The sequence below is a fragment of the Oryzias latipes genome, chromosome 7, assembly GCF_002234675.1.
Source record: "Oryzias latipes chromosome 7, ASM223467v1".
Taxonomy (NCBI): domain Eukaryota; kingdom Metazoa; phylum Chordata; class Actinopteri; order Beloniformes; family Adrianichthyidae; genus Oryzias; species Oryzias latipes.
Genome location: NC_019865.2, coordinates 3,788,812 through 3,812,642, shown reverse-complemented (window position 1 = coordinate 3,812,642; position 23,831 = coordinate 3,788,812). Strand labels below are relative to the sequence as shown.

General features: G+C 40.3%; 2 protein-coding genes across 4 annotated transcripts; one reads left to right on the top strand and one right to left on the bottom strand.

The window, feature by feature from the left end:
* Window positions 1-1,510: 1,510 nt before the first annotated feature.
* Window positions 1,511-13,905, bottom strand: gss (glutathione synthetase). Its single transcript, XM_004070286.4, has 13 exons — window positions 13,406-13,905; window positions 12,813-12,954; window positions 9,203-9,348; window positions 9,051-9,126; window positions 7,948-8,087; window positions 7,736-7,852; window positions 5,959-6,039; window positions 5,769-5,846; window positions 4,658-4,727; window positions 4,149-4,343; window positions 3,992-4,073; window positions 3,687-3,876; window positions 1,511-2,825 (listed from the first exon to the last, which is right to left on the bottom strand). The coding sequence occupies exons 2-13, from the start codon at window positions 12,942-12,944 to the stop codon at window positions 2,702-2,704; spliced, it is 1,431 nt and encodes a 476-aa protein (XP_004070334.1). The 5' UTR covers window positions 12,945-12,954; window positions 13,406-13,905; the 3' UTR covers window positions 1,511-2,701.
* On the top strand, window positions 13,203-23,367 carry LOC101171079 (U8 snoRNA-decapping enzyme-like). Of its 3 annotated transcripts, none has more exons than XM_011476763.2 (5): window positions 13,203-13,253; window positions 19,475-19,606; window positions 19,775-19,815; window positions 22,740-22,980; window positions 23,054-23,367. In XM_011476763.2, exons 2-5 carry the CDS (start codon window positions 19,475-19,477, stop codon window positions 23,306-23,308), a joined length of 669 nt encoding a protein of 222 aa, XP_011475065.1. In that variant the 5' UTR covers window positions 13,203-13,253; the 3' UTR covers window positions 23,309-23,367. The 3 variants fall into 3 exon arrangements, with proteins under 3 accessions (XP_011475065.1, XP_004070336.1, XP_020560090.1); XM_004070288.4 differs by lacking the exon at window positions 13,203-13,253 and adding an exon at window positions 13,261-13,369; XM_020704431.2 differs by lacking the exon at window positions 13,203-13,253 and adding an exon at window positions 19,001-19,385.
* Window positions 23,368-23,831: the final 464 nt, after the last annotated feature.

Below are 23,831 nucleotides of genomic sequence, written 5' to 3'. Positions count from 1 at the left end.
AAGATGAATTTCATCGAGTTTTCTCAGCACAACTAACTTCTAGTCAGTGACTCTTGTTCACTAAACATGTCAATTCTTTACTTTTTTTTATATTTATGGATACAAATATTTGACTTTCCATCTCATGTTTTGCCTTCAAACCCTGATTATTTAGACTTTTTGCTTTGCTTTTAGGACGTCTTGGGGATATTGTATAGAAAAGGTAATTAGAGAAACTTAGCCTCCTCTCTTCCTTTCAGCTTCTCCCTTCGAGGGTCGCCACAGCGAATCAGCTTCTTCCATCTAACCCCTTCTTCTGCATCCCCTCCTCTAACACCAGCCACCTTAACGCCTTCCTTCACTGCATCTTTGGTCCGATGTACCGTATTTTTTTAGTACTCGAGCTGAAATAATGGATTTTGCCCCATGATATTATCAAAGCACAAAGAATCAATTTAGCAAATTTGGTCATTTTTTCTTCCAACAACAGGCTAATCTCTCTACATGTTGACTTATCTCAATTATATATCTTTATAATTTCCACAGAAAACAAGAAAAACATCTAAACCATGCTGTGGAACCTCAGTGATGCCAAATAAAAGCAGACAAGTGCATCAGACTGCTGGTTTTATCCAACATTACAGAAATTCTGCTAAACAAAACTTGATTTAATAACTCCTTATGAGGTTTTTTCAAAATAAAAGCTTATTTCCCGAGTCTTGAGATGACTTAAAAAAATTTAAAGCAAACACGTCTTCTCTGATTCTGTCCTGTATAAAACGAAAGGAGCACAGATGCAGGCAGGAAACTCGTGCTTTGGGATAAAAGTCTATAGACTCTATATACTCATGGTATTTTGTATTTGGATCACTCGTTGTAATCTGTGTACAAAAATATACATTCTGAAACAGCTGATAAATACAAATCAGAGACGTACAACTGACATGAAGAGGGTTTCCTGGTTGGAGGTGTGGTCCCTGCTTCCTTTCACATCTAAGTTCAAACATGAAGCTGCCTCATCCAAAGCATCAGACGTGAACCAACTTGGAGGAATTTACAGTCCGGCGCCATCAGGCGTCCGCGTCGTCCTTAACCCTTGTGCTATCTTAGATGACCCCCCCCCTTACAGTGACGTGTTCTGCCTACCATGACAAAGGTGGATAAAGGTGGAGAGGATTTCATGTAATCCATGGACACCAGTGAAGATCACAAATCATTGAAGAAAAAAGGTTCAGAGCACTGTCTAGTGGGTCTAGATGACCCCACTCCCAATGTTAATGTGCCTAGGATAGAAAAAGGGTTAAATGACACCTCGTTGGAAATTATGCAACAGACAACGGCTGAGAAAACAAACGCACTAATTTGTCTGTAATTGATTACCGGTAATTGCGATCCCTCCTAGTTATTGATATAGAAGTTTTTCAAAATAAAAAAAATATGTATATATAAAAAAAACAGGAGAATTTTTACACCGAAATGTGAAAATCTTCTGATTCCTTCCCCGTGGCTTTAAATGATCAGAGGCGAGAACGGCTTTATGGAAAATATCCTTTTATTTTTTTATTTTTTGGTCCATTAACATTTCAGTTCAACTTATGGAAATGTTCATTTATTTTTTGTAGCGTTTTCTTCATTTAAACCACAGAAAAACCAGACACATCCTTTATTTCAAACTATTAAAAGTTTTTTTTTAAACAAAAACATCAAATATTTTACTCTTGTTACAAACAAATACTCCATTTGAAAAGATAATTTGATTTTGTTTTTTATAGATTATAAAAATTGAATTTCACTTTAAACCATAAGTGTTCTTTATCATATAATTTGCACTGTATATTACATATATTTTCTGAAATTCTAGAAATATTTGTTTTTCTCCTTCTTAAAATAATAACAATCAGAGAGACCGGAAGTCCTTCACAAGACAAACCAAACCGTTTAAATGTTCAGGTTTGTGATTCTCAGAATGCAGAACACGAGTCTCTGGACCACAGAAGTCTGAAAAGATCTGAAAAAGGAGCAAATCTCGACCCTCAGCAGCATAAAACCTCCCATCATCCTTTAAAGATTCAGTATTTTGGTCCAGTTCCTCCAGTGATGCATCAATGGAAACATTAAATAGAAGCTTTTCACTGTTTATCTGATCAGTAAATCCAGAACTTTCCATCAGACATTGTGTGGTGGATGAACGAGCGAGAGGAGAACGAGGAGGGAGCCCGTAACTAACCGCGACTCTTCCTCCCGTTTGAAGGATGAAGACTCTGAGCTTCAACGCTGACCTCTTTTCATCCGGCCGCTTAAGCAGGTCCAGTAAGAACAGCAGCTCGTCGGCATGAAAACGCACGACTGTGCTGTTTAAGCATGAAGTGACACATTAGAGGCACAAGGTGGCGCCACTGAAAGCCCAAATGAAAACGTTTCAGTCTGAATAACAGTCAGGATTTACGAAAAAGATTACAAAATGTGCTGATTGTAAATGTGGATTTGAAGATTTTTTTTTAAATCAAACAAAATAAAAGAGTTTTGATTTCTCCCTCCCAGATTCTAAATGCAGCTTTTTCAATTTGACTGATTTCATTTCAAAAGCTGCAACTCAACATTATTAATAATTCAGAAATCAAAAAGTGATTAGGAAAATTCCCAGCCGTCCACCTGAACCGCGTTCGTGACAGCAGAGACGTCCGGCGGTCTGGCGCCGTGTGACCTCCACGACCCTTCGCCTTCAGATCAGGAGCGGATTGTCCAGGACGGCCACGCCCGCTGCCACGCCCCCATCAGAGTGCTCCGAACTCTTGGTTCTCAGCAGATGACCCACGCATTCGTTCATGATCATGTCGGCGCCGTGTCTGCAATGAGAAGGAGCGTCAAACGCCGACTGAGCGTCCTCTCAGGTGTGAAGAAGCTGCAGGTGGTGAAGAATGATTTTGCCCCGCCCACTTTCTGTTCTGGTTTCTGATTTGTTTTAGATCTTCTGCTCTCTAATGTTGCATCAAATGAATGGAGGTGAACATAATCTGGACCCTCAAACTATGCAAGGGGCCGATTCTCTTCCCATGTGGGTCAACACCTGTGCGTACAGGTGCACAGCACTTGGGAATTCTTCCCCTACCTTTTACAGAGTCTGCATTTGGAGGGACTACTGTTCCATAACTCTCCGTTTGGAGGGCTCAATGTAAGGGTGGGGAGAAGCCGAATGGGTAGTGGAAGAATTCGGCCTCAGGCTTCACCTGGTTTTGCTGTTTTGCTCCGCTTCTGCTGCAGAACCTAAAGTTCAGCCTGAGTTCCAACAGATCAAAGACCTTCTCATCCAGAAAAAAGTCTTCCAGATCATGAAGTAGCAAAAGTCTATCACACTTCCGCCCCCATGCTTTTGAGTTGGTATGTTGTTTTTCTGAAAAGCTGCTCCACTTTGACATCAGATGCCACAGAGCAGAAGCGTTCTACTCGGTGTTTCTCTGGAGTCTCAAAGCGGCCGAGACGTCTCTGTGGTTCTTTTCTGGGCCGTCAGAATGAGACGTCTCCCGTTTGCTCCAGAATGTTCTTAAACGGCCGTGTGATCCGACTCATTTTTCTGTCACCGTGCCGGTTTCGTGACGACGTGCGTCAGGAATCCGGATCAAACTGAAATCGTTCCCAGATCGGGATGAACCACGTTTCAGCAGGTGTTTGAGGAAGCTTGAGGAACCCCCAGCGGCGAGGAACATTACCTCACATAGGCTCCAAACGCCCCCAGTTCACTCAGGCAGTTGCTGAGGGTGAGGGGGCCGCCCTGCCTCAGCAGGTAGTTCTGCACGGGGGCGGGGTTGATTTTGTCCATCAGGATGTACGCCGTCCGCTGCGTGGCGTCCTTCAGGCCCTCCAGGACCTGACGGATCTCCGCGCCGTAGATGTTGTTTCCTGAAAGAGCGACGCCGTCCGTCACAGGTTTTTTGATTCAAGCTCAAAACGGCAGAATCATAGGAAAAACAAACAAACACTGTAGCCGCTTTGAGAGGAGACCATCTATACTGACCTCCTCCTTCCCGTTGGGGCTTCAGGACGTAGCGGTCTGGCGCCGCCAAGGCCATCTCCACTGTTTGGTCCCCCTCTGGTCCCTAAAGGAGGACAAACTTCTATCAGAACCAGAACCACGCAGAGAACCAAACGTTAGCAGTGCCGCCCCCGCCCACCATGTCGAGGGTGTAGAGGCCGGCGAACGTCGCCCGGATCTGTTTCACGGCTTCAGGCTGATCCGGGAAGAACTTCTCCACAACTCCCGGCCTGGCGAGAACCTGCTGGACCTTCTTGGTTCCGGCTAAGTGAGTGCTGATGTCCGGACATTTCACGGCGCGGGATCGCTCCATCATGAGGCGAGCGTCCCAGCACTGCAACACAAACCCAATCAAAGGTGTTTCTGCAAACGTTCTTAATCAGTTTGACCCCCCCCCCTCCCCCCTGCAAAGCAAACGTGTCGGTTCTGTCTGGTTTTTGCTGCGTCTGCAGGACTTTTGGGGGATTTTCCTGCCGGCTTTGTCTGAATCCACATTCCCGACAGAACACGAGCGCGCTTGACCAGCAGAGCGGAAGAGCAGCTTGTTTTTCTGGGGCTCAGGGAGCTCCTGAGCGCAGACGGGGGACGGAGGACGGTCCCGCACCCATTCAGCTGCATGGAGACAAAACTTCATTCTGCAGCTCAGACCTCTTCAGACGTGTAGTTCTGCGGCATGTAACCGTTCCTGAAGTAGACCACAGCCACCTCCTTTCCATCCCTGACAAGAAACGAAGAAGAGTTTACGGCAGAAGCTCTTCCTGACATCAATCAACACATTTGTGGAACATCTTTCATCTAAAGGTTAAAGCAGTCAAAAGACATCAAACTCAGTCGACATAAGATGGTCCAAAACGCTGTTCCAATAGTATAGATTTAAAGATTTAAAAAAAAATCTAAATACTTGAAGACCCACTCAATGAAAATGATGTTTTTAACATTCTTGTAGCATTTTTCTGAATATGGAGGACATATTTAAAGGAAATGAAGCATAAAATTGCAATACTGGGTATTTCTATTTTCAGATAGTTGTGAATCAGGAGCAGACAAATAAAAAAAAGACTGTAGCATTGATGTAGCTGCTACGGTGGGCGGGGCCACAAGCTCCCTGCTCTGCTCCATTCTGATGCGTCCACCTGCAGACAAACAGATCCACGAACGTCTTTGTTCACCTGGTCTGAGCTGGAATCTGGATAAAAAACTGGACGGCTGCATAGCTCCGACATTGCATCATTTTATTAATTTTTAGGAATTTTTTGTTCTCGATTTCTTAATTTTTCAGTAATTTTCGAGCAGGTTTTTAAGAACATCCTATATTTTCATTTTGTTACTTATGCCACAGTTGAAAATAAAAGAAAATCACTGTAATTTATCATGTGTCGTCATGTTTTGATCTACTTTTTATGACAAGTACGTTTTGTTGGGGATATAATATCGGGTAAAAATGACCCGGTAAAAGTGGTGGTGTAACGTTTTGGGGCGAAATTCTTCTAGGGTTAAGCTTATTTTTCTTCATATATATGAGAAAAAGGCCACAAGAACATGTTAAAAACACCATATTCATCACAGTGGGTCTAAAAGACCCTAAGACCTGGAATAGAGATGTATTGTTCCACCTGTAGAATCCCTTATATGTACGATCATTTCCATCTATTGGTTCCAAATCAAACAAAAACACATTTGTTATTCCTCAGGTGGGATTTCTGTGCTTCCAGTTGGATCGGACAGCGATGCACTGAATCATGGGAGTACAGGGACGTACACAAACAGCCTTTTGTCCTGGTCCAATGATCCCGATCTACAGACATCGTCGAAGCGCTTCCTGATTGTGGGAATATTTCTGAAAAATTAAGGAGAGCCCAAAGTTAATTTCACATTTCAACATTACAATTTTTTTTTATTTCTGTGCTACAGCAGAGAGAAAGTGGAGGTACAATCAAAGTTAACTGTACCTCCTCCACAGTTCACTCTCAACGTATCGCTGATCAAAGATGTTCCTCTGCACCTCTTCCACCAAAAACATGACGAAGGCTCTGCAGAGAAATAACGGTTGGTATTGATCCCACAACCCGGAGATTGGTGGAGAAGAAGAAGAGCTGCCAGAGCGGTTCTCCTTCACAGCAGAATGAATGAAGACAGAATGAAGCTCAAAGCAAAGATCTGTGGTCAGAGGAGAATATGGATCAGCGGCTCCGTGACTTCAGGATATTAAAATAAAAAGCCAGCGTGTGAACTCAAAGGATTTAGTTGACCATCTGTGTTTACAGCCTCTGGACAGGGACGTTTAAAGCAGGCAGGAGCGGCGCCGGCTGCACTCCCACTGCTATTACACTTTTAACAAACACCCCCAGCCCCCCAGGGAGCCTCTGCTGCCTTCACTGAAACAGAGAAGAGACTCCCGAAAAGACAACTGCATCACAGTTTATACAGCTTTGGAAAAAGACGGTTATTTCCTCCTCTAATCCCCTTTTTCTACAATCGGAAAGTCGACAGGAAATGAAAGATTTTTCACAAATTCTCTGCTTGATGCTTTCCCCAAAATGTTTTATATTCCATGAGAACGTTTTCAGATGTTTGTCCTGAGCTGGAGAAATAAAAGGAAGGAAGGTCAACAGGAAGCTCAATCCCATTGTGCTGGAGATGAGCAGCTAAGTTAGTGAGGATCCAGAAAGATCAGGATCCTGGTGATCCACTAAACCAGTCTTTCCTAAAGGTGTTGCATGTGGTGTTTTAATTAGGTTTGTGGAATTATTTCATAGTTTGAAGTGTTTTTGGCTTTTTCTCCCCTCGTTCCTCTCGGTTTCCGCTTAATCTAGCAGAATGCAATTCCATCTCAAACGGACTCTTATTTGACATCAATTATTTTGTGTTTTGGGGGTTAAATGTGGCATTTGTTCAGCGGAACTGTCAAACCTAAAAGGACCTCCTGAATGCTGGGACATTATAGAGCGAGGCAAGGGAATGAGGAAGTACAATAACAAAAAATATTGTGTTGACCTTAGCTTTTTAAATCAGTGGAGTTTCTTAACTTGGTATGCCTGCGATGACGTTTTCGGTCCAGCAGGAGTCAGTATTGAGCGACACAGTGTCAATGCAGTTTGGGCAATGTGCTGAAGCGCTTCATGAGGCCTCATTTACCCATCAGTAATTGTGTCACTTGTTCCCACAGACCACAACGCATCATATTCAGTAACCAACTGCTAATAAAGCTGCTCAAATGGTGCATTCACGTCCATCATTATGTTCATAAAATATCACTTTTAGTGACCTTTTTTTTAATCTGTATTCGTCGCACCTTAAGAGTTGGACGAGGCTGAAGTTGCCGTCTGATTTGTTTTTAGTTTCCACTTTGAGAAAAAAATCTAGATCACATTTTAATGGTTCCTACATGAAATCTAGTGTGCAAATAAAGTTTAAAGAAGTTGCAGATATTTTTACAGAGACATAAACTTGACCCTTAAAGGTTGAGGGAAACTGGAAGCTAAAAAAAAACACAGACTTTAGCCTCGAACAGGCCGGTCTGTGAAAATGTTGTCCGACATTGAACTGATCTGTGGCCTGAAAAGGGTTAGAAACCGCCGCACTAAACCACAGCTAACGCTGGAGGGTTCATTCAAACTTCTGAAGGTTTTGTTCATAATGGCCTCTTAGCTTCTCCTGCTCTGGCTTTTCAATGCACAGTACTGATAACAGCTGTTCTTCATTTGCGGGATGGATCTTGGTTCCCACCTCTCTGATCCGTAGAGCTCCCAGGCTTTAGCCACAGCCCTGGCCAGTCCAGCTGCAGGGTTGTTGTCCAGGATCTGCCGGCTCTCCTCGGGCCTTCCTGCCACCTTCAGGATGTGTCTGTTCAGGACAACAGAGAGCGCTTCTGTCAGGCTTTTCTCCGCCTTAACGTGACTTTACGGGATTCGAGAAGACCCCGTGAGGTCTGACGTGACCTGTGTACGTCTGGAGTGCGTGAAGAGAGGCCTCCAAAACTGGCAGCAAACGTGTTGATCTCTATTTGCTTCAGAGCGGACGTCCCGTCTTCGCGCTGATCCAGCATGTAATCAGAGCGGTTGAGTCCCAACACGATCTTCTGTGAAGACGCAAATAAAACATCAGCAGGTACTGATGTCAACATCTCCAGAAACCCACCACCCACTGATTAGATTTAACCCTAAATGAACAGGATGCCTTTTTAGATTGTTTTTATTCTGCTGGTTTGAATGAAAGAAAACTCTAAATATATATATTTTTAATTTATGGAAAGAAAAACAGTGACATAACTGAACACAGCATGAATTTAGTCTAAACAAAAGCTATCAGTGATTCATTTGGCTGCATGATGTCTTCACGCCTGAACTTTTCATGCACAGAAAGCCATTATGAAGTCAAAATTTAACTAAATCATTGATGAAAATGATTTTCATGATGTTAAAAATACACAACTGAAAGAGCCAGAGTTTAGCTGACTTTCCAAACTTTAAAGTGGTTTTCTAGCTTAAAAAAAAATACAAAATACACACATTTTCAAATCATTTGTATTGAGCATAAACGTCTTAACATTTAAAAAAATATCATGTAAAAGATGGCAAAAAAAGCAGGATGCTCCTGAAGGAGATGAATGTTTTGGTTGAAATATTAAAAGAGTTTAAATGAAATAAAACCAGAAGGAGAGGATTACCTTCAGATTTAAGACAATTCAAACCACGGTACCTTATTGGAAGGATCTGGACTGAATTGGATCACAATAGTGAAGATTTTTTTGGAAGGACTTGATTTGTAAGAATCAATCTCGACTGAAGGGATGATTCTTGCTTTTATTCTTGCATCTTGGTGCTTTAGAAATAGATTTACTTTAAATAAATGTGACTATAACTGTGACTGCTGATGAAGCATTCATCGGTCGTCTTAACATGTTTTTATAAAGCAGCAGGAGAAAGAGATTCTGGTTTTAGTTGCTTTGATTGTTTTATTGCCGCATCTTGCAAAGAATAATAAGTTTTATTAAACTCACAACTGATGCAAAAATAAAAAAAACAACAATTCCAAAAACTACCTGAGACCGTCCTTCTTCAAGGATCTGCTGGTGGATCCTGAACAACCTGGCAGTGAAGTCGTCCACCTCAACGGTGCTGAGAACAGAGGATCAGTCAAAATTCTGTCGACTAGAACCAACACCTGTGTTCATTAATGAGGTGTAGGACGTACTTTGCCAAAGCCTCTTGGAGGAAGTCTGAGTCCTGGCTGATCTTGTCCACAAGTGTGTTGAAGTGAGTCTGGACTTCCAGGGCCTGCAGGAAGACGGCTTTGGGCACAGGTGAGGGGAAGAGCGTGAACGGGGCGTAGGTGACCAACTGGAAACAACAAATACATGAGCGACATCATCGACAGATTACGGAGCGAGCCCAGTTTAAAAGAACTGAGGCAAAGACAAACCCTGACCCTGATTTATTTCAAATCTAATTTTGTTACAGAGCTAATTGTTTTTTTCATGTTAGTAACATTTCTTTTGGCATTTTTCTGATGATGGAGGACATATATAATATAGAAAATTGATCTTAAAACTGCACTTCTGAGTTTTTCTTTATTCAAATTGTTGTGAATCAGGAGCAGATGAAAAAAATGCAGATGGAAAAAGCTTGTAGGCGTGACGTAGAAGCTCCAGTCGGCAGCGCTCCATGGTGATACATCCACTTGAAGACAAATAGATCCATGATCGTCAGGATCTGGATCAAAACTGTACGGCTGAATCCAATATTACATAATTGTGAAGGGCTATAAGCTAGCCGGGGGGTATTCCAGGAAGCATGTTTAAACTAGCCTGACTTTAAGCCTGAACTCTGGCTGAAATCCGCCTGAACTTGCTTACTCTGGGTATGTCGGTTCCAAAAGGCCGGATATGAGTTGGCGTAATTACGCTCGACTTGGTAACCCTGGGTTAATGCACGTGCACGGCATGTACATAAAGACATTCTCAATGGATCCGATTTCCGGAGTCACCATGGAAACGCGTGGTGAAAAAAAAGAAAGCACAATACTTCAGTGAGACGGAGTCTGAGATTTAAATGACGGCGTATGAAGATTATACGTCCATCAAAAAAGTAATACGGCTGCATCCGTAAAAGAAAGAGTTTCTGCTAGTAGTAGAAGAACAGACAAAGTAAACGCACGAGTTTCTGATCTTTCCATTTTCCTTGTGACGCATACCGTATTTTCAGGACTATAAGTCGCCCTTTTTTTCATAGTTTGGCAAGGGGTGCGACTTATACTCCGCAGCGACTTGTATTAGAAATAAATTGAATTAAATACATTGTTAACCCTCTTGTTATGTTCATTTGTGAGGAACAGAGATGATGTTTCTGGGTCAATTTGATGTATGAGGTATGTTAAGTGTTAAGAGTATGTTAAGTGACTCAGAGAATCAGCAAACTTTTTTTTACAGTAAGATCTTGAAGGCTAAAAACATAATATTCTATTTTCCAATGATTTCATAGATTCAGAAATGAAATAAAAATGACAACTGTTTCTACAAATACAGGATGAAAACAGAGTATTAGTTGGCCAATGATGCTTCATGAAAGGAATAAATAAATAAGTTTGAGAAAAAATTATTGTGAAATTATTAGATAAACAGTCTGCTATGATTGTGTCATATAAGGTTGTGAAAGTTAAAATGCGACTTATAGTCCAGTGCGACTTATCTGTGTTTTTTTCTACTTTATAATGCATTTTTGGGCTGGTGCGACTTACACTCCGGTGCGACTTATAGTCCGGAAAATACGGTATATATATATACATATATATACACACTACACAAAACTTAGCATATTTCACCAACTTAAATGAATTACTTCTATTGGTAACAAGTAATTGAGTTAAAAAATATTCAACCTAATTTCTTACGTCTATAAAACTCATGTCATATTAACATCTTCCACTTTCGGCTTCTCCCATCAGGGGTCGCCACAGCGAACGAGTCGCATGGTAGATTTGGCAATGTTTTACGCCGGATGCCCTTCCTGACGCAACCTTCTCAAACCGGGCTTGGAACCGGCAGAGGTAGAGAAGGGAACAGGGAGCAGCCCAGAGTCGAACCCTGGTTTCACGGACGGCAGGCGCCGCAAACCAGCACGAGCTAAACCGGCTCCCAACATGTCATATTAACATAAATGTTAATATTACTCCAATTCAATTAATTGTTTTTTCCATCTTAATTAATTATATTTCTTGAAAACTCATATGTCTAAGTTTGAGCCGACAGATATACTTATTTGTATAAAAATAAAAAGAACGGAAAAAACCCACAGAGTGCATAAATTAATATAGAGATTTTCCATGATTGTCATGACAGTAATAGATGGTAGGGGTGCTATATAAACTCATAATCCTCTCCCTCCCTCTCACTCATGGTGCAGAGACTAAAGCAAAATAGGACAAAATAACTAGACAAAACACAGTAAAACAGCTAAACAACTAAACACATTTGATCAAAAACCCACATTTAAACCCAGATCCGTCCAGACAGGACATGGGATTTCATAAATGAAATAAAACATTCACACCTGCAATAAAACATACATCGGAGAAACAGGACGCTCCTTCATCACAAGAAAAACAGAACATCAAAAAGAATGCGAAAAGGAAACAAACAAAATACTAACAAGAGCCAGACGACAACAGGCAGTTCAAGAAAACATGAAATCAGCCATAACGGATCACTGCAAACAAGAAAACCATATCATGGACTGGGAAAAGGCCAAAGTCCTCCGCACTGAAGACAACAGACACCGCAGATGGATCATGGAGGCGGTGGAGATCAGAAAACGAGCCCACACTTCTATGAACCGGGATGAGGGGGCTTTCCTGCTCTCTCACACCTGGAGCAACATCCTCCAGAGAAAGACGGACATCAAGGGGCGGAGTCACTTGTCAAAGTTTGACAGGTGACTCCGCCTCAGTCACAAATCAGCTGTTTTTAAAGATGTCACACGCCACCATCTGATGACGACCCTGACGAAGGTGGAAGACATTCCGCCGAAACATGTCGGTAGGTTTTACACAAAACAAACCCAGTGTCTGATAAAAAAATATTTTAAGTGCTTAAGGAAAAGGGAATGATATCCCACAATCCCTTGCGGTGCCGATCCAACAGCAGCATCAAAGTTACACCTACTTAATTAAATTAATTTGAATGAAAGTAAAATAACTGCCTCAAAGCTACGTGTTATTTTTAAGCTGACTTAACAAAAAAATTATTTATCTTAACTGAAGCAAATAATTAAGTTAGATCAAAGTAAAAAAGTTTATCTTTCCAACATCCACACGTGGTCGTGTCACCCTCTCACGGTGGAAAAGTATTATCTGAGCTTCTTCATCCACTAAATCATCTTTAAATGGACACGCCATGCTGCTTCACCTCTCTGTAAACAAACTAACCTTCAACTAAACCTGCTCCAGACCAGGTTATGTTCAGAGCATGAGTTGCCATGGTAACTTGACATACCCTGAAACATACCTCCATTTCTGGAACCGAAAGCTGAGGTTATCAACTTCCTTAGCCTCAAACTTACCATGTGAGCTAGCATAACCTGCTTTCTGGAATACCCCCCAGGAGAGAGTGTATACAAATGGATGATGGGAAATGGGGGCGGGCTTACTCTGAGCCAGCAGTTGCACCCACAACTGAGAGGTGAATTTCTAATGAACTCCTGCCGCTCTGTTTTTGGCTAAAAACGGCATAGTCTTAATTGGAAGACCAATGGGAACGATTTGAAAACAGATTCAAAGATGATTCAAATGGGATTTAAAAAAATCTCACCTCAGATGAGTTGGGGCTCTCCTGGATCCTCATCAGGACCCCCTGGAGGAGAGCTTCGTCTTTTGCCACATCTGCCAGTTCCCTCACCAGAGCGGAGTTCTTCATCACTTCCTCCGGAATGTTCTCCCCCATCCTGATTCACCTGAAAGTGCAGAGTGTGATGGAGCAGCAGCACAAGGGAGGAACAAGAAAATGCAGAACCTCAATGAGAATTGATAATTCCACGTGATTCACTATAAACCCAAAGCTGTCTTTAAAAATCTGCTCATTTGGGATCACAGTCTCGGGTGACACGCACATTTATTGATGGTATTAAATAATTATTATTGAATCCATGTTTATCTACAACAAAACTTTAAACGACAGTAAAATAGTTCCCCATTACCCACGTTTTAAAGAAAGTGACACACTCACTCAGCGGAGGGATATCAGAACGTCACAGTGAGTGACACCAACACAAATATTACGTTCAAAACATTTAAAATGACTTGAATGCAAGTTATTTATTGGCTACTTATTAACGTATAAACCCGTTTAGTGTGATATCCGGGGTTCAGGTGAGTTTTTAAAAGCAGATGCGAAGTCAAACTTACCCGATCTGTCTGAGCTGGAGCTTGAAACAAGAAGCAGCAGGACGCGTTTGGCTAGCAAGCTAATCTATGTCGACAGTTGCTTTTAGCTAGCCGCTGCTTTGTTGTCTTGGTTCTGACCGGAAAACGCCCCAATGAATAAACCTCAGAATATGGCTATGACTTTCTACGAAACAGAGCTTTAAAATACCAACGGGGTTAACATTGACAGCGGAGATGTGGATCAGAGAACCGCGCGAGCGAAAATCAGAGGAGGAATGCCGCTACTCCATTCAGTTCCCTCTGTCATTGAAATCCCAATAATGTGTCTGCCTGTACTAAGAATCGCGTTCCAGCTGTTTATTTACAGTGATGTGACAGCAAAAACGGCTGTTACAATGATTAGGTTTGTGTCTTTTAAAAATCTGTTTTATTTTGAGAACACACAGATATACATGTATCTTTTAAAGCTTCACTATTTCAGTCGGTAAAAGAACACGTTTTTTAAAAAGCGGAAATAAACATTAAACAAACCGGTGGGTTTTGAATGTAACACACGTGGGTCTTCATGCTGCGTTCAAAGAACTGCGGAATCGAAAGATACTATAATTAAACTTTAATAAACACTACGTTTTATTGTCTTCTTTATTTACCTGTAATTAAACGACATTATATTTCAAATATAAATAGAGGTTGTGTATAAAACCTAACATTATAGCAAAACTTTTACATAAAATAACTTTTTTTCTTTTCGGGTAAGAATTTTATGAAGAAACATAAATGTTGTTCGGTTGTTTTATCGGGATGCATCGTATTTTTCCTTTACAGAAATTAATCTAATTTAGCGGTTTATTTGTTTTTCACTTGTAACTTAGATAGGATTTTATTTTTTACTTCTTTCTAGTTTGCTAGACGCAAGCAGCTCCTTAAAAGGAACCTAGAGGTATCCGCCTATTGGTCAATACGGGTTACGTAACCAATCAGAACACTCCACGTCACGAGTGTGGTGTTATTGGTTGGAAGTAAAAAAAAAAACAGCTGACTGAAGCTTGACTCAGCATTTTGAAAGCTTTTAATGCAAATCGTCAAAGATTTGTATTGCCTCAAGTGCAAAGTGGTGTAAACTTGTGATTTTATGTGTAAATTGAGTGCAGAAAATGAAGAAAAAAAAGTTTAGAATAGTCTCATCCGTTTTTTCTGCAACATTATTAGTATTTTAAAGAGACTTTTGGAAACGTATTTAGAGTGAAAACGCAGTTTTTTTGGGACATTTTCTCAAGTGCAGAATGTGATCACACCTTAACCTTTTAGTGGTGATTTTAAATGAAAACATATGTTTCAAACACAAATGTACTTCTTTGTTGAGTTTTTTTTTTGTTTTGTAAATATAGGCTATTTATAAACCTTTATCTAAATAATGAAAGATGGTAAAATATACATATTAGTGTGAATCTTTAATCCGTTTTTATGTCAGTAAGATCTCATTAAATCTGTGCACATTAACTGTAAAAGTTCAGTCAAGTTCAGCATTTCTTGTTGGATTTTCTCCCATCCAGCAGGGGGAGCTAAAGTTTTCTGAGAAGTTACTCATGTTTTTTTTTCAACAAACTTTATTAAACATTTTTCAATTTACAGAAATTCACATTCACTTGCACAATAAACAATTGTTAATATCAAACACACATATAAGACCGAGAAAAACAAAAAACAGTAATATTTTTAACTATGTGTGTACCTCTTTTTTATTTTATTTTTTTTTTTTAGATGCTCATATACAAAACAAGTTAGGGTGAACAAACGTTATAAATGCACATGAAGAAAAAAAGAAATAAAATTAAAATAATAGGCAAAGGCAAGGCAAAAACAATTCAAAATAATAATACTTTTGATATATTTTGATAAATTACTGTAGTTTTCTTGTTTTTGTTAGGAATGCATTTAAGACACTTATAATAATCAGAAAAATAATTCAAAAAATACTAAACAAAGGGCATGTATTTTTCCATTTACATAAATGAATGAAATGTTTGCATAAAATAATAACAACATTAATGACATCAGAAATTACTGGGTCCAGATTTTCCATATAGAAAAGAACATCACATAAGGAAAAAAAGGGAATATTTAAAATTTTGAGTGACAACCAATTGTGTATATCAGACCAAAATTTTTTTAAATCGTTGCAACTGTAAAAAAAGATGTTTTAATGTTTCAGTTTCAGATGAAAAGAATAAGCCTGGTTCCGATTCAAATTTGAATCTTTTATGTAAAAAATCTCCAGCAGGGTAAATTTTAGATATTATTTTGAAATGCGTTTCTTTCATTTTAGGTGGAAGTGGGTACTTTATGTATAAAGAAAAAGATTTGTTCATTTGGGTGGTTTCTAACTCGCATCTATTGTTTATACTAAAGTTGTTGAAAATTATCTGTTTAAAGGTTAGAGTTATTAATGTATTGTTGCATTTATTATATTTCAGGGGACTATTGTTAATTTTCAGCTCTGAAAATTGTGGTTTGATTTCATTGTATTGTAGTATGTTATGAATAAGATTAAGTAGAGGTATGGGAATTGCTTTACAGACTTTGTTATAACAGTTACTAGAATCCTTAATCTTGTATTTAGTTACAAACTCATAGTATGATAACAGCCTTCCAGCAGTACGCATCAAGTCATGAACAAAACACACACCATTATCATACCATTCAGACATAAACAAGGATTTCTTGTTCACAGTTATAAATCTGTTGTTCCACAAAACAGTGTTGTGAGGGGAGAAGTTATGGTTGAAAAGCATATTCCCAAATTCTAAGGCTTGCTTGTAAAAGTTTGATAGTTTCATTGGTATTTTTGATGTATTATAATCACACCAGCAAAAACTCCAGTCCCCCGACCTTACCGACGTTTTTGTTTGGGATATGATACCACATAGAATGAGGCTGGGAAATACAGCCTTTCAACCATTTCATTCTAAACGCTACAATCTGTGATTCAACGTCTAAAGCTTTTAAGCCGCCAATTTTATAATCTCTGACCAATTGTGATTTTTGTATATAGTGAGTCTTATTTTTCCAAATAAATTTAAAGAGAATAGAATTAGACAATTTGATGTTTTTTGGGGATGTATATAATGAGTGGCAGGGATACACAAGTCTTGATAAAACCTTCCGCTTTGGATAATAGAATGCGACCAAATATTGATAGGCCACGTCCCAACCATTGATTTAAAGTTTTCTGTATTGTTTTTAGTCTGGGAGTGATATTTACACTTTCTCTATCATTACTGTTTTTTGTTATTATTAGACCAAGATATTTCACTTCACTTTTTCATCTTCCATCCACTTTGCCTTTGAACGAATAAATGCTCCTTTGGCTTTTTCGGTATAGAGTTCATCTAATTTAGATTACAATTTGTTAATTTCAATGACATTCTCCTCACTCAGTTGAGTTAAATTACACAAAGTGTTTAATTTTGAAATGATTTCAGTCTGTTCTTGTCTTTTTTTCCTAGCCAAAATTTTTCCTTCTACAATCGCAATTTTTCTAATATTAAATTTGAACCACTCCCATCTTTTAATAGGAGACAGGTATTGTATTTCTTTTATTTCAGGAATAAGTGATTTGATTTTTTTACAAAAGTTTTTGTTATTTAAAAGGCTATTATTGAATTTCCAGTGGGATGTTCCATTTTTTGGTTGATTTTTTTAGGGGAGAGAGCCAAAGTGATAGCACAATGGTCAGTGAGAGGAGAGTGAGAGATATTACAATTCAAGAAGAAGATGATAGATTACTTGTTACTAACCAGTAATCTATCCTTGAGCGTTGAGAGTGTTGAGTTATTCCAGGTGTATTGAAGTTTATTTGGATTTTGTCTACGCCAAATGTCGATAAGGTCGAGAGAGTTAGAAAATTTAGAAATAATTTTATTGAAACGAGGAGAGTTATGTTGAGTTGGATATCTGTCTTGGTTTTCATCTGGTACTACATTAAAATCACCTGCAACAATAACTTTGTCAGTTGCATACATCTGTTTCCAGTTGATTATCTTGTGATTTATGTTTGTAAGGAATTTCTGATTTTTTGTCCTATTATTAAAACCGTAAATGTTAACAAGAATATATTTAGTGTCGTCCACCTCAATGTTAACCATTAGCCAATGACCTTCTGTGTCACTTTTATGATCAACAATTTTACCATCAGAATTTTGTAAGAAAATTGCCACTCCTGCTGAACGAGGACTGCCATGAGATAAATAAATGTTTCCACTGCCCCACTGAGATTTCCAAAAATCAAAATCTTCTTCACTACTGTGTGTCTCTTGAAAGAAAAAACAGTTCACGTTAACTTGTGCCTTACAGTAAAGAAAAATTGCCTTGTGCTTTGTTACATTCTTAAAACCACGAACATTGAAAGATAACAAAGAAAGAACCATAAAGAATAGCTAGAAAGCAATTAACTCCATAAAGGGCTATAATGCAATTTCACATTTTTTTATCTGTTTCCTCAAAGCTGTAATAACATTCAACACAATAACATACCAGCTTTGGATGTATTTTCTCTCTTGTCCTTCAGGAAGATGTCTTTGCCCATTCAGTCTAGATGAAGGAGTGTTGGTTTCAGGCTATGACCTGATGACCATCGATGACCGCGTAGCCGTCCTTTAAAAAGGCCTTGAGTCCTCTCTTCCTCGCCTCCTCCACTCTCGGCCAAAGACGCTGACGAGTCTCCCTGTCTTCTTTGCAAAAGTCTTCTTTGAAGCGAACATTTAGATCTTTGCAGATTTTTGCATTTTTTGACATTCTCCAGACTTGGTCTCGAACAACTCTCATTCCAAACTGGATGATAATCTGTCTTGGTTGGTTATTTTTTCCTTTCTGTCCCAGCCGATGCACTGTGTCCACTGAGTGTCGTAGTTCCTCAACGTTGACCGACATCACTTTGGAAAGGATCTTGAGAGTTTCATCTCGTGTGATTTCCCCTTCTTACTCAGGAAGGCCAATAAGTCGCAGAGACCATCTTCTTTTATATCTTGCATGTTCCAGACACATTTCACGGAGAGAAGCATTTTCCTTTTTGCAGAGACACCATCTGCAGTTTGAGGCGGTTCACATCTTCCACAACACTTTTAACAGCAGCTGTATTTGCATCAACAGACTCTTTAACTTGTTTGACAGCATCTGTGTTCTCTTGCAGTTGAAACTCATATCCGTTCAGATATTCGCTTTAAGTGTCAAACTTGGTTGTCAGGGTTTGAATTGCATTTAAAAAGGACACTGTTGGATATTTCCTCCTTGCGTTCTCGTGGAGCATTCTTTTTAATCTTTTTAGGGTTTGGGCTTTTTACCGGTGTGTGGTGTGTGTTGACTCTCGTCTGATCTTGTGGGGTGTCTTCCTGTTCATCCATCCATCCAACTTCTCCCTCGCTGCATGTCTGTCCTGAAGCCACTAGATCAGAGGTGGGCACTGAGGGCCGCATTCCTGCATGTTTTCCAGCATACCCTGCTCTGGCATGTTCTAATTGGCTGGACACACCTGAACCAGGTAATCAGCCATGAGTAGGGCAAGACTATCTGGAAATCATGCAGACACACCGGCCCTCGAGGCCTGGAATTGCCCACCCCTGCACTAGATGGTACTCATGGTCTTTGCTAGTGTTAGCCATTTCTTCACGTCGAAGTTTGAAAAATATAACGAAAACAGTGGTAAACAAACCTCTTTCAAGCTGAATCGGTTTGAGAGTTCTTCGCTGGTATTTTCTTTAGCTTTGGTTGAACTTCTCACATGGAAAGAATTGTTATTTCAGCTGAAGCGTCGGAGCCCCGAAAAACGTAACCGCTTATTCTGCCATCTTGGTAACACCGCCCAGAAGTTACTCAAGTCTCAGGTCGGCCATTCTTCCCTCATCCAGCAAAGCTATCAGATCTCGAGTCAGATCAGAAGTAATCTTAAAGTCGGAAGACAAAGCAGGACAACAAGGAAAACAGATACAAACAGAAGGACAAAAAAGTCAGCGATTTCACATGAAATGACCCCCCAGGGGTGAATGGAACCATCACACTGTGGCTGTGAGTAACTTTTCTGTTTGTGTCTCGTAGATGGCGAGTGGACAGCTGTCGAGGGAGGAGGCCCTGGCGTGCTCGGGCTGCAGGCATGCGTGCCATGTGATGCTGTATGCCGACACAACATCCAAGCTGTTTGGGAGAACTCCCATCAGACACATCGTTCTGGTGAGCACCATGTGTGCGATACTTGTGTGTGTGTCAGGGGACAAACGGGGCGAGATATGCACTGACCTGAGCTTTTGCACAACACACAATGTTGTTTTTCTGCTTTTTTAAAGGGAAAACGTGCATTTTTCTGTGTGTGTATATAAGAAGCTCTGTCACCTCCCACAGATGCAGATGCGCTTTGACGGTCTGCTGGGTTTCCCTGGCGGGTAAGTCTCTTCTGGGGAGGCTTTTTATATCCCTGTGTGTGCAGGTACGATAAGCGCCGCCCTGTGCATCTCTCTCTTTTTTTTCTTTCTTTACAAGCTGCTGGAAGCCAACAAAGGTGGTAAAAATGCAAAGACATGCATCTTCTGCACACCCTCATTTTGTTAGCAGCAGTTCAATAAACTGCTTTGTTTTCTTGGTTATTATTCAGGAAAAATGAATCACTTCTCTTCTTTCTTTCTTTTGTCAGGGATTTGCAGAAGTTAACGCCAACATTTCAGATGCATCATCAACCAACACACTGAAATTATTTAAAAGGGGAGGAAAAGGAAAACAGAATGAGGAAGGTTGACCATCTTCATGCTGCTTTATCATTAAAAACATTCACTTTATTGTTTAAAATCAACATTATAAACCAAAAGTAGCAAGTAAATCTGTTGTTATGCAAGAAAACCTCAGATAAGTTTTCAGATTATGTTGACTAAAGCTGAAATAATTTCTCCTTCCTATGCTGACGAAGTGAAACTCAAACTGCAAAATGCTGACAGGAAGCAAACACAAGTGAACTAAACACAATTTCAACTGAATGAATTTCAATCCCTTTACCCTGACAGTCTTTTTAGGTCATTTCAATCACTAAAGATTTTGATATTACCTCTTTTCCATTTTTAAAATTGAGTTTAATACAAAAGTGACAATAAACTAAAAAAGAAAGATAATAGTGCTATAATATAGGACAAACAATTAATACTAAAAGTGTTAGAATTTTGAATTAAATGCTAAGTTTTGCTTGAAAAAAATACCCAAAGTAATTATGGTATTTGAAATACATTACTGCCTAAACAAAGTCTAAAAAAAAATTTGAGAAAATTATGTATAATACAATTAAAATCTACAGTATATATTTGATTTCCTTGATTTATAATTTTTCATGCACACAAATTATGGTAAGGAAGCTCATTTGAATGTGAATTTACATGTAAAATATATATATAGAAAGAATGAAAGAAAACTAAATTAATATAGAAATGTTTAAAATGGAAAATAAATGTCAAATGCTTTAGCTGAATCCTAAATTGACAATAAAAGTCACTGCTAAACTTAAATATACAAAATAATTAAATGTACAATGTACCTCGCTGTAATGCGGTTCTCTGATTTTTTTTTTAGTGGAATTTTGCTTTGTGTGTGTGTGTGTGTGTTCTGCGTCATGATTGGCTGTAGACTATTGCCAATCAATCCCCTCAGTGTTGTGTCTCCTGTACAGAATGCATTCCAGTGAATCTGACTTTCTTGTTGCTTAAGTGCAAAGCTGCTTTTCTCTGTCTGAATCTGTTGGAGTTACATTATTTGTGTAAATGGTCTTAAGGGTGTATTTAGATTGGAAAAATCCTTTGGTGGAGAACCAGTCCACTTAATTTGGTCCGGACCGTGGCCTGAACCTTGTGTTTGGTATGACTTTTATACATTGTATTGAATTCAAGATTGCAGACCTTATAATTCATTTTCCAAAAAATAAAAAATGTTGTTAAAAGATCAGCTGCCAGCAGCATTTCCCAACAGCTATGTCTCCTTTACGATAGGCTTTTAAACAGCGGTAAACTCTGCAGAATTCATGTTCTCCTCAACAACAGAGAGCTTCCCTCAACTGGATCACAGCCCCGAAAGACAAAGAACGTAGCCTAAATACAACACTGTGTTATCATAAATTGATGTCGCAGACGACGTGAATCTCAATGATGCAAAATAAAATGACAGCCACACAGTTTGGAGTCCTTCTCTCTGTTTGATCGTTTTTATTTTTTATACATGTTGAGAAAAGGACAACAGAAGTGAGCGCATTTTACTCTGAGGAGACATTACGGCCCGTTGCAGTCGCTTAAAAACGTGTCTTAATAATGTGTCTGTGTTAACGGAGTTAATAAAGTGTCAGTAAGGGGCGCTGGATCCTCTCAGCTCGGGGAGTAAACTGCTGTCAAACAAAACAGAAGAAGGAGAAAACATGGGAGGATCGCGTGGTCCTAAACCTTTTCTTTTTCTTTCCATTTTCCCAAAATTAAAGTGGACTATTCAAACATGTAGTTGTAGAGTTAGATACGCCAATTCCAAGCGAAAAAAAGGAAATGGAAAGTTTTTTGTTGGTTTTGCTGTTAAAGTCCCACACAGATCATCTTTGTATCTATTTTCATAGCGTTCCCAGTGGTCTTTTAATTGTGATGATGGCGTTTTTAGCCAAAATGGACAAACCTGTGTCATTTTCAAGGTCATAGTTTCTGCAGAGCGGCAGGAGTTCATTAGAAATTCACCTCTGAGTTGTGGGCGGGTCTGTGGAGTGTGTCATGGAGCAGCCCCACCGCCCCTTCCTATCATCCCTTTGATTACACGGTCTTCTGCTAGCTTACAGCCCTTCATACCCCCCAACCTAACATTAGCAGTGCAACAAAAATGGCGAGCAATGTTGGAGCTATGCAGCCGTACAGTTTAGATCCAGATTCCAGCTCAAACGAGGAGAACAAAGACGTTTGTGGATCTATTTGTCTGCAGGTGGATGCATCAGAATGGAGCGGAGCAGAGAGCTTGTGACCCGCATTGTTAGCTTCTCCGTCACAACTACAAGCTTTTTCCAATGGCTTTTTTTTGTCTTCTCCTGATTCACACAATTTGAATAAAGAAATACACAGTAATGCGACCTTAACCGTAATTTTCTTTTTATATGTTCTCCATCATCAGAAAATGCCACAAGGACATGTTAAAAACATCAGAAACATCACAGTGGGTCTTTAAATGTTTGCGTTAAAAAAGTGTTCATGTATATTTTTGCTCTGGTGGTACGAAAGCTTCGTGTTTTTGATTTCTTAGCTCATAATCTGCAGACTCTCAGAAGGATAATCTAGTACTGACCTTTGACCCCTCTCCCTCATGTCAGTCTGGTTAACCCGGCAGAGGAGAGTCTGGAGGCGGGGCTGAGCAGGGAGCTGCTGGAGGAGCTAGGCCTGGAGATACCCATAACTGAGGAGGACTATGTGGAAACCTGCTACGCTCCCGCGCTGTCCTGGACCGCCAAATCAAAGCTGATCCTTCACTTCTACGTGAAGAAGATGGAGGAGGAGCAGATCAAGGAGGTGGAGAGGGCAGCTGCATCCACCGCGGTGGATCACGGGCTGGAGGTAGAGCATCCCCTCCGGAGGTCTGCTCTAACTCGCGCTCTGTTTCGTCCTCACCTGCTTCCTGTCCCTGCAGGTCATGGGGATGGTCAGAGTTCCGCTCTTCAGAACCAACCATGACGGCGGTCTCTCGTTCTTTCTGTCCCACTCCTTCATCGGCAACGCTCGCTCCCAGCTGATCAACTCTCTGCTGCGCCTCCACCTCATCTCCCCACAGAACCTGGCGAAAGCGCTCAGAAAGTCACTGGGGATGCACGCCACAACCAGGGAGGATCTGCGGGCGGCCCTCGCGTTTGCAGAGCGCAGCACGGCCGCTGGTGCACAGCCCTGACATGCTTTTCTTTTACAAATAACCAAAAAGAATAAAGTTTCTTTGAAGCTTTTCAAATTTCATATAATTTCCGTCATCCAAAACGCCCCGTGGAGCTTATTTGTGCTTCAGTTAAAGCTAAACAGGAAAGTTTTACTTGAAAACACACAGAGGATGCTGGTTGCCTTATATGGTGAAGATCAGAGTCCTCTGTGGTTGTCTGAGTCTGCCAGGAAGGTGCGTCTCCTCAGCCTTTGTTCTGCTCCAGAGTCCCGGCAGCGCTGGTGCAGCCCGAGGATTCATTATGTCCACGACGTGCTACTCCGCCTGCAGGAGAGGAGCTGATTCATTTTAAGTGCCCCCCAGGTGCTAATAAGACGCCTGCAGCAGATGTTTGCAGGCTCGTACCCGTGAACCGGAGCACGATGCCACCATGGTGGAACCTCAAAAATCCACCTCAAAGAAGCACCTTTTATGTCTCACAGAGCCGTTGTCATGAAGCATTGACTGTTTTTTTTTTTTTTGGGGGGGGGGGGGGGGGGGA

Coding starts and splice junctions, on each gene's coding strand:
- gss (XM_004070286.4), bottom strand. CDS start 12,944: ATGGGGGAGAACATTCCGGAGGAAGTGATGAAGAACTCCGCTCTGGTG. Junction 9,349..12,812: donor AGAGCCCCAACTCATCTGAG/GTGAGATTTTTT, acceptor TGTTGTTTCCAG/TTGGTCACCTACGCCCCGTT. Junction 4,074..4,148: donor GCCTCTACACCCTCGACATG/GTGGGCGGGGGC, acceptor GTCCTCCTTTAG/GGACCAGAGGGGGACCAAAC.
- LOC101171079 (XM_011476763.2), top strand. CDS start 19,475: ATGGCGAGTGGACAGCTGTCGAGGGAGGAGGCCCTGGCGTGCTCGGGC. Junction 19,816..22,739: donor CTGCTGGGTTTCCCTGGCGG/GTAAGTCTCTTC, acceptor CCCTCATGTCAG/TCTGGTTAACCCGGCAGAGG. Junction 22,981..23,053: donor CGGTGGATCACGGGCTGGAG/GTAGAGCATCCC, acceptor CTGTCCCTGCAG/GTCATGGGGATGGTCAGAGT.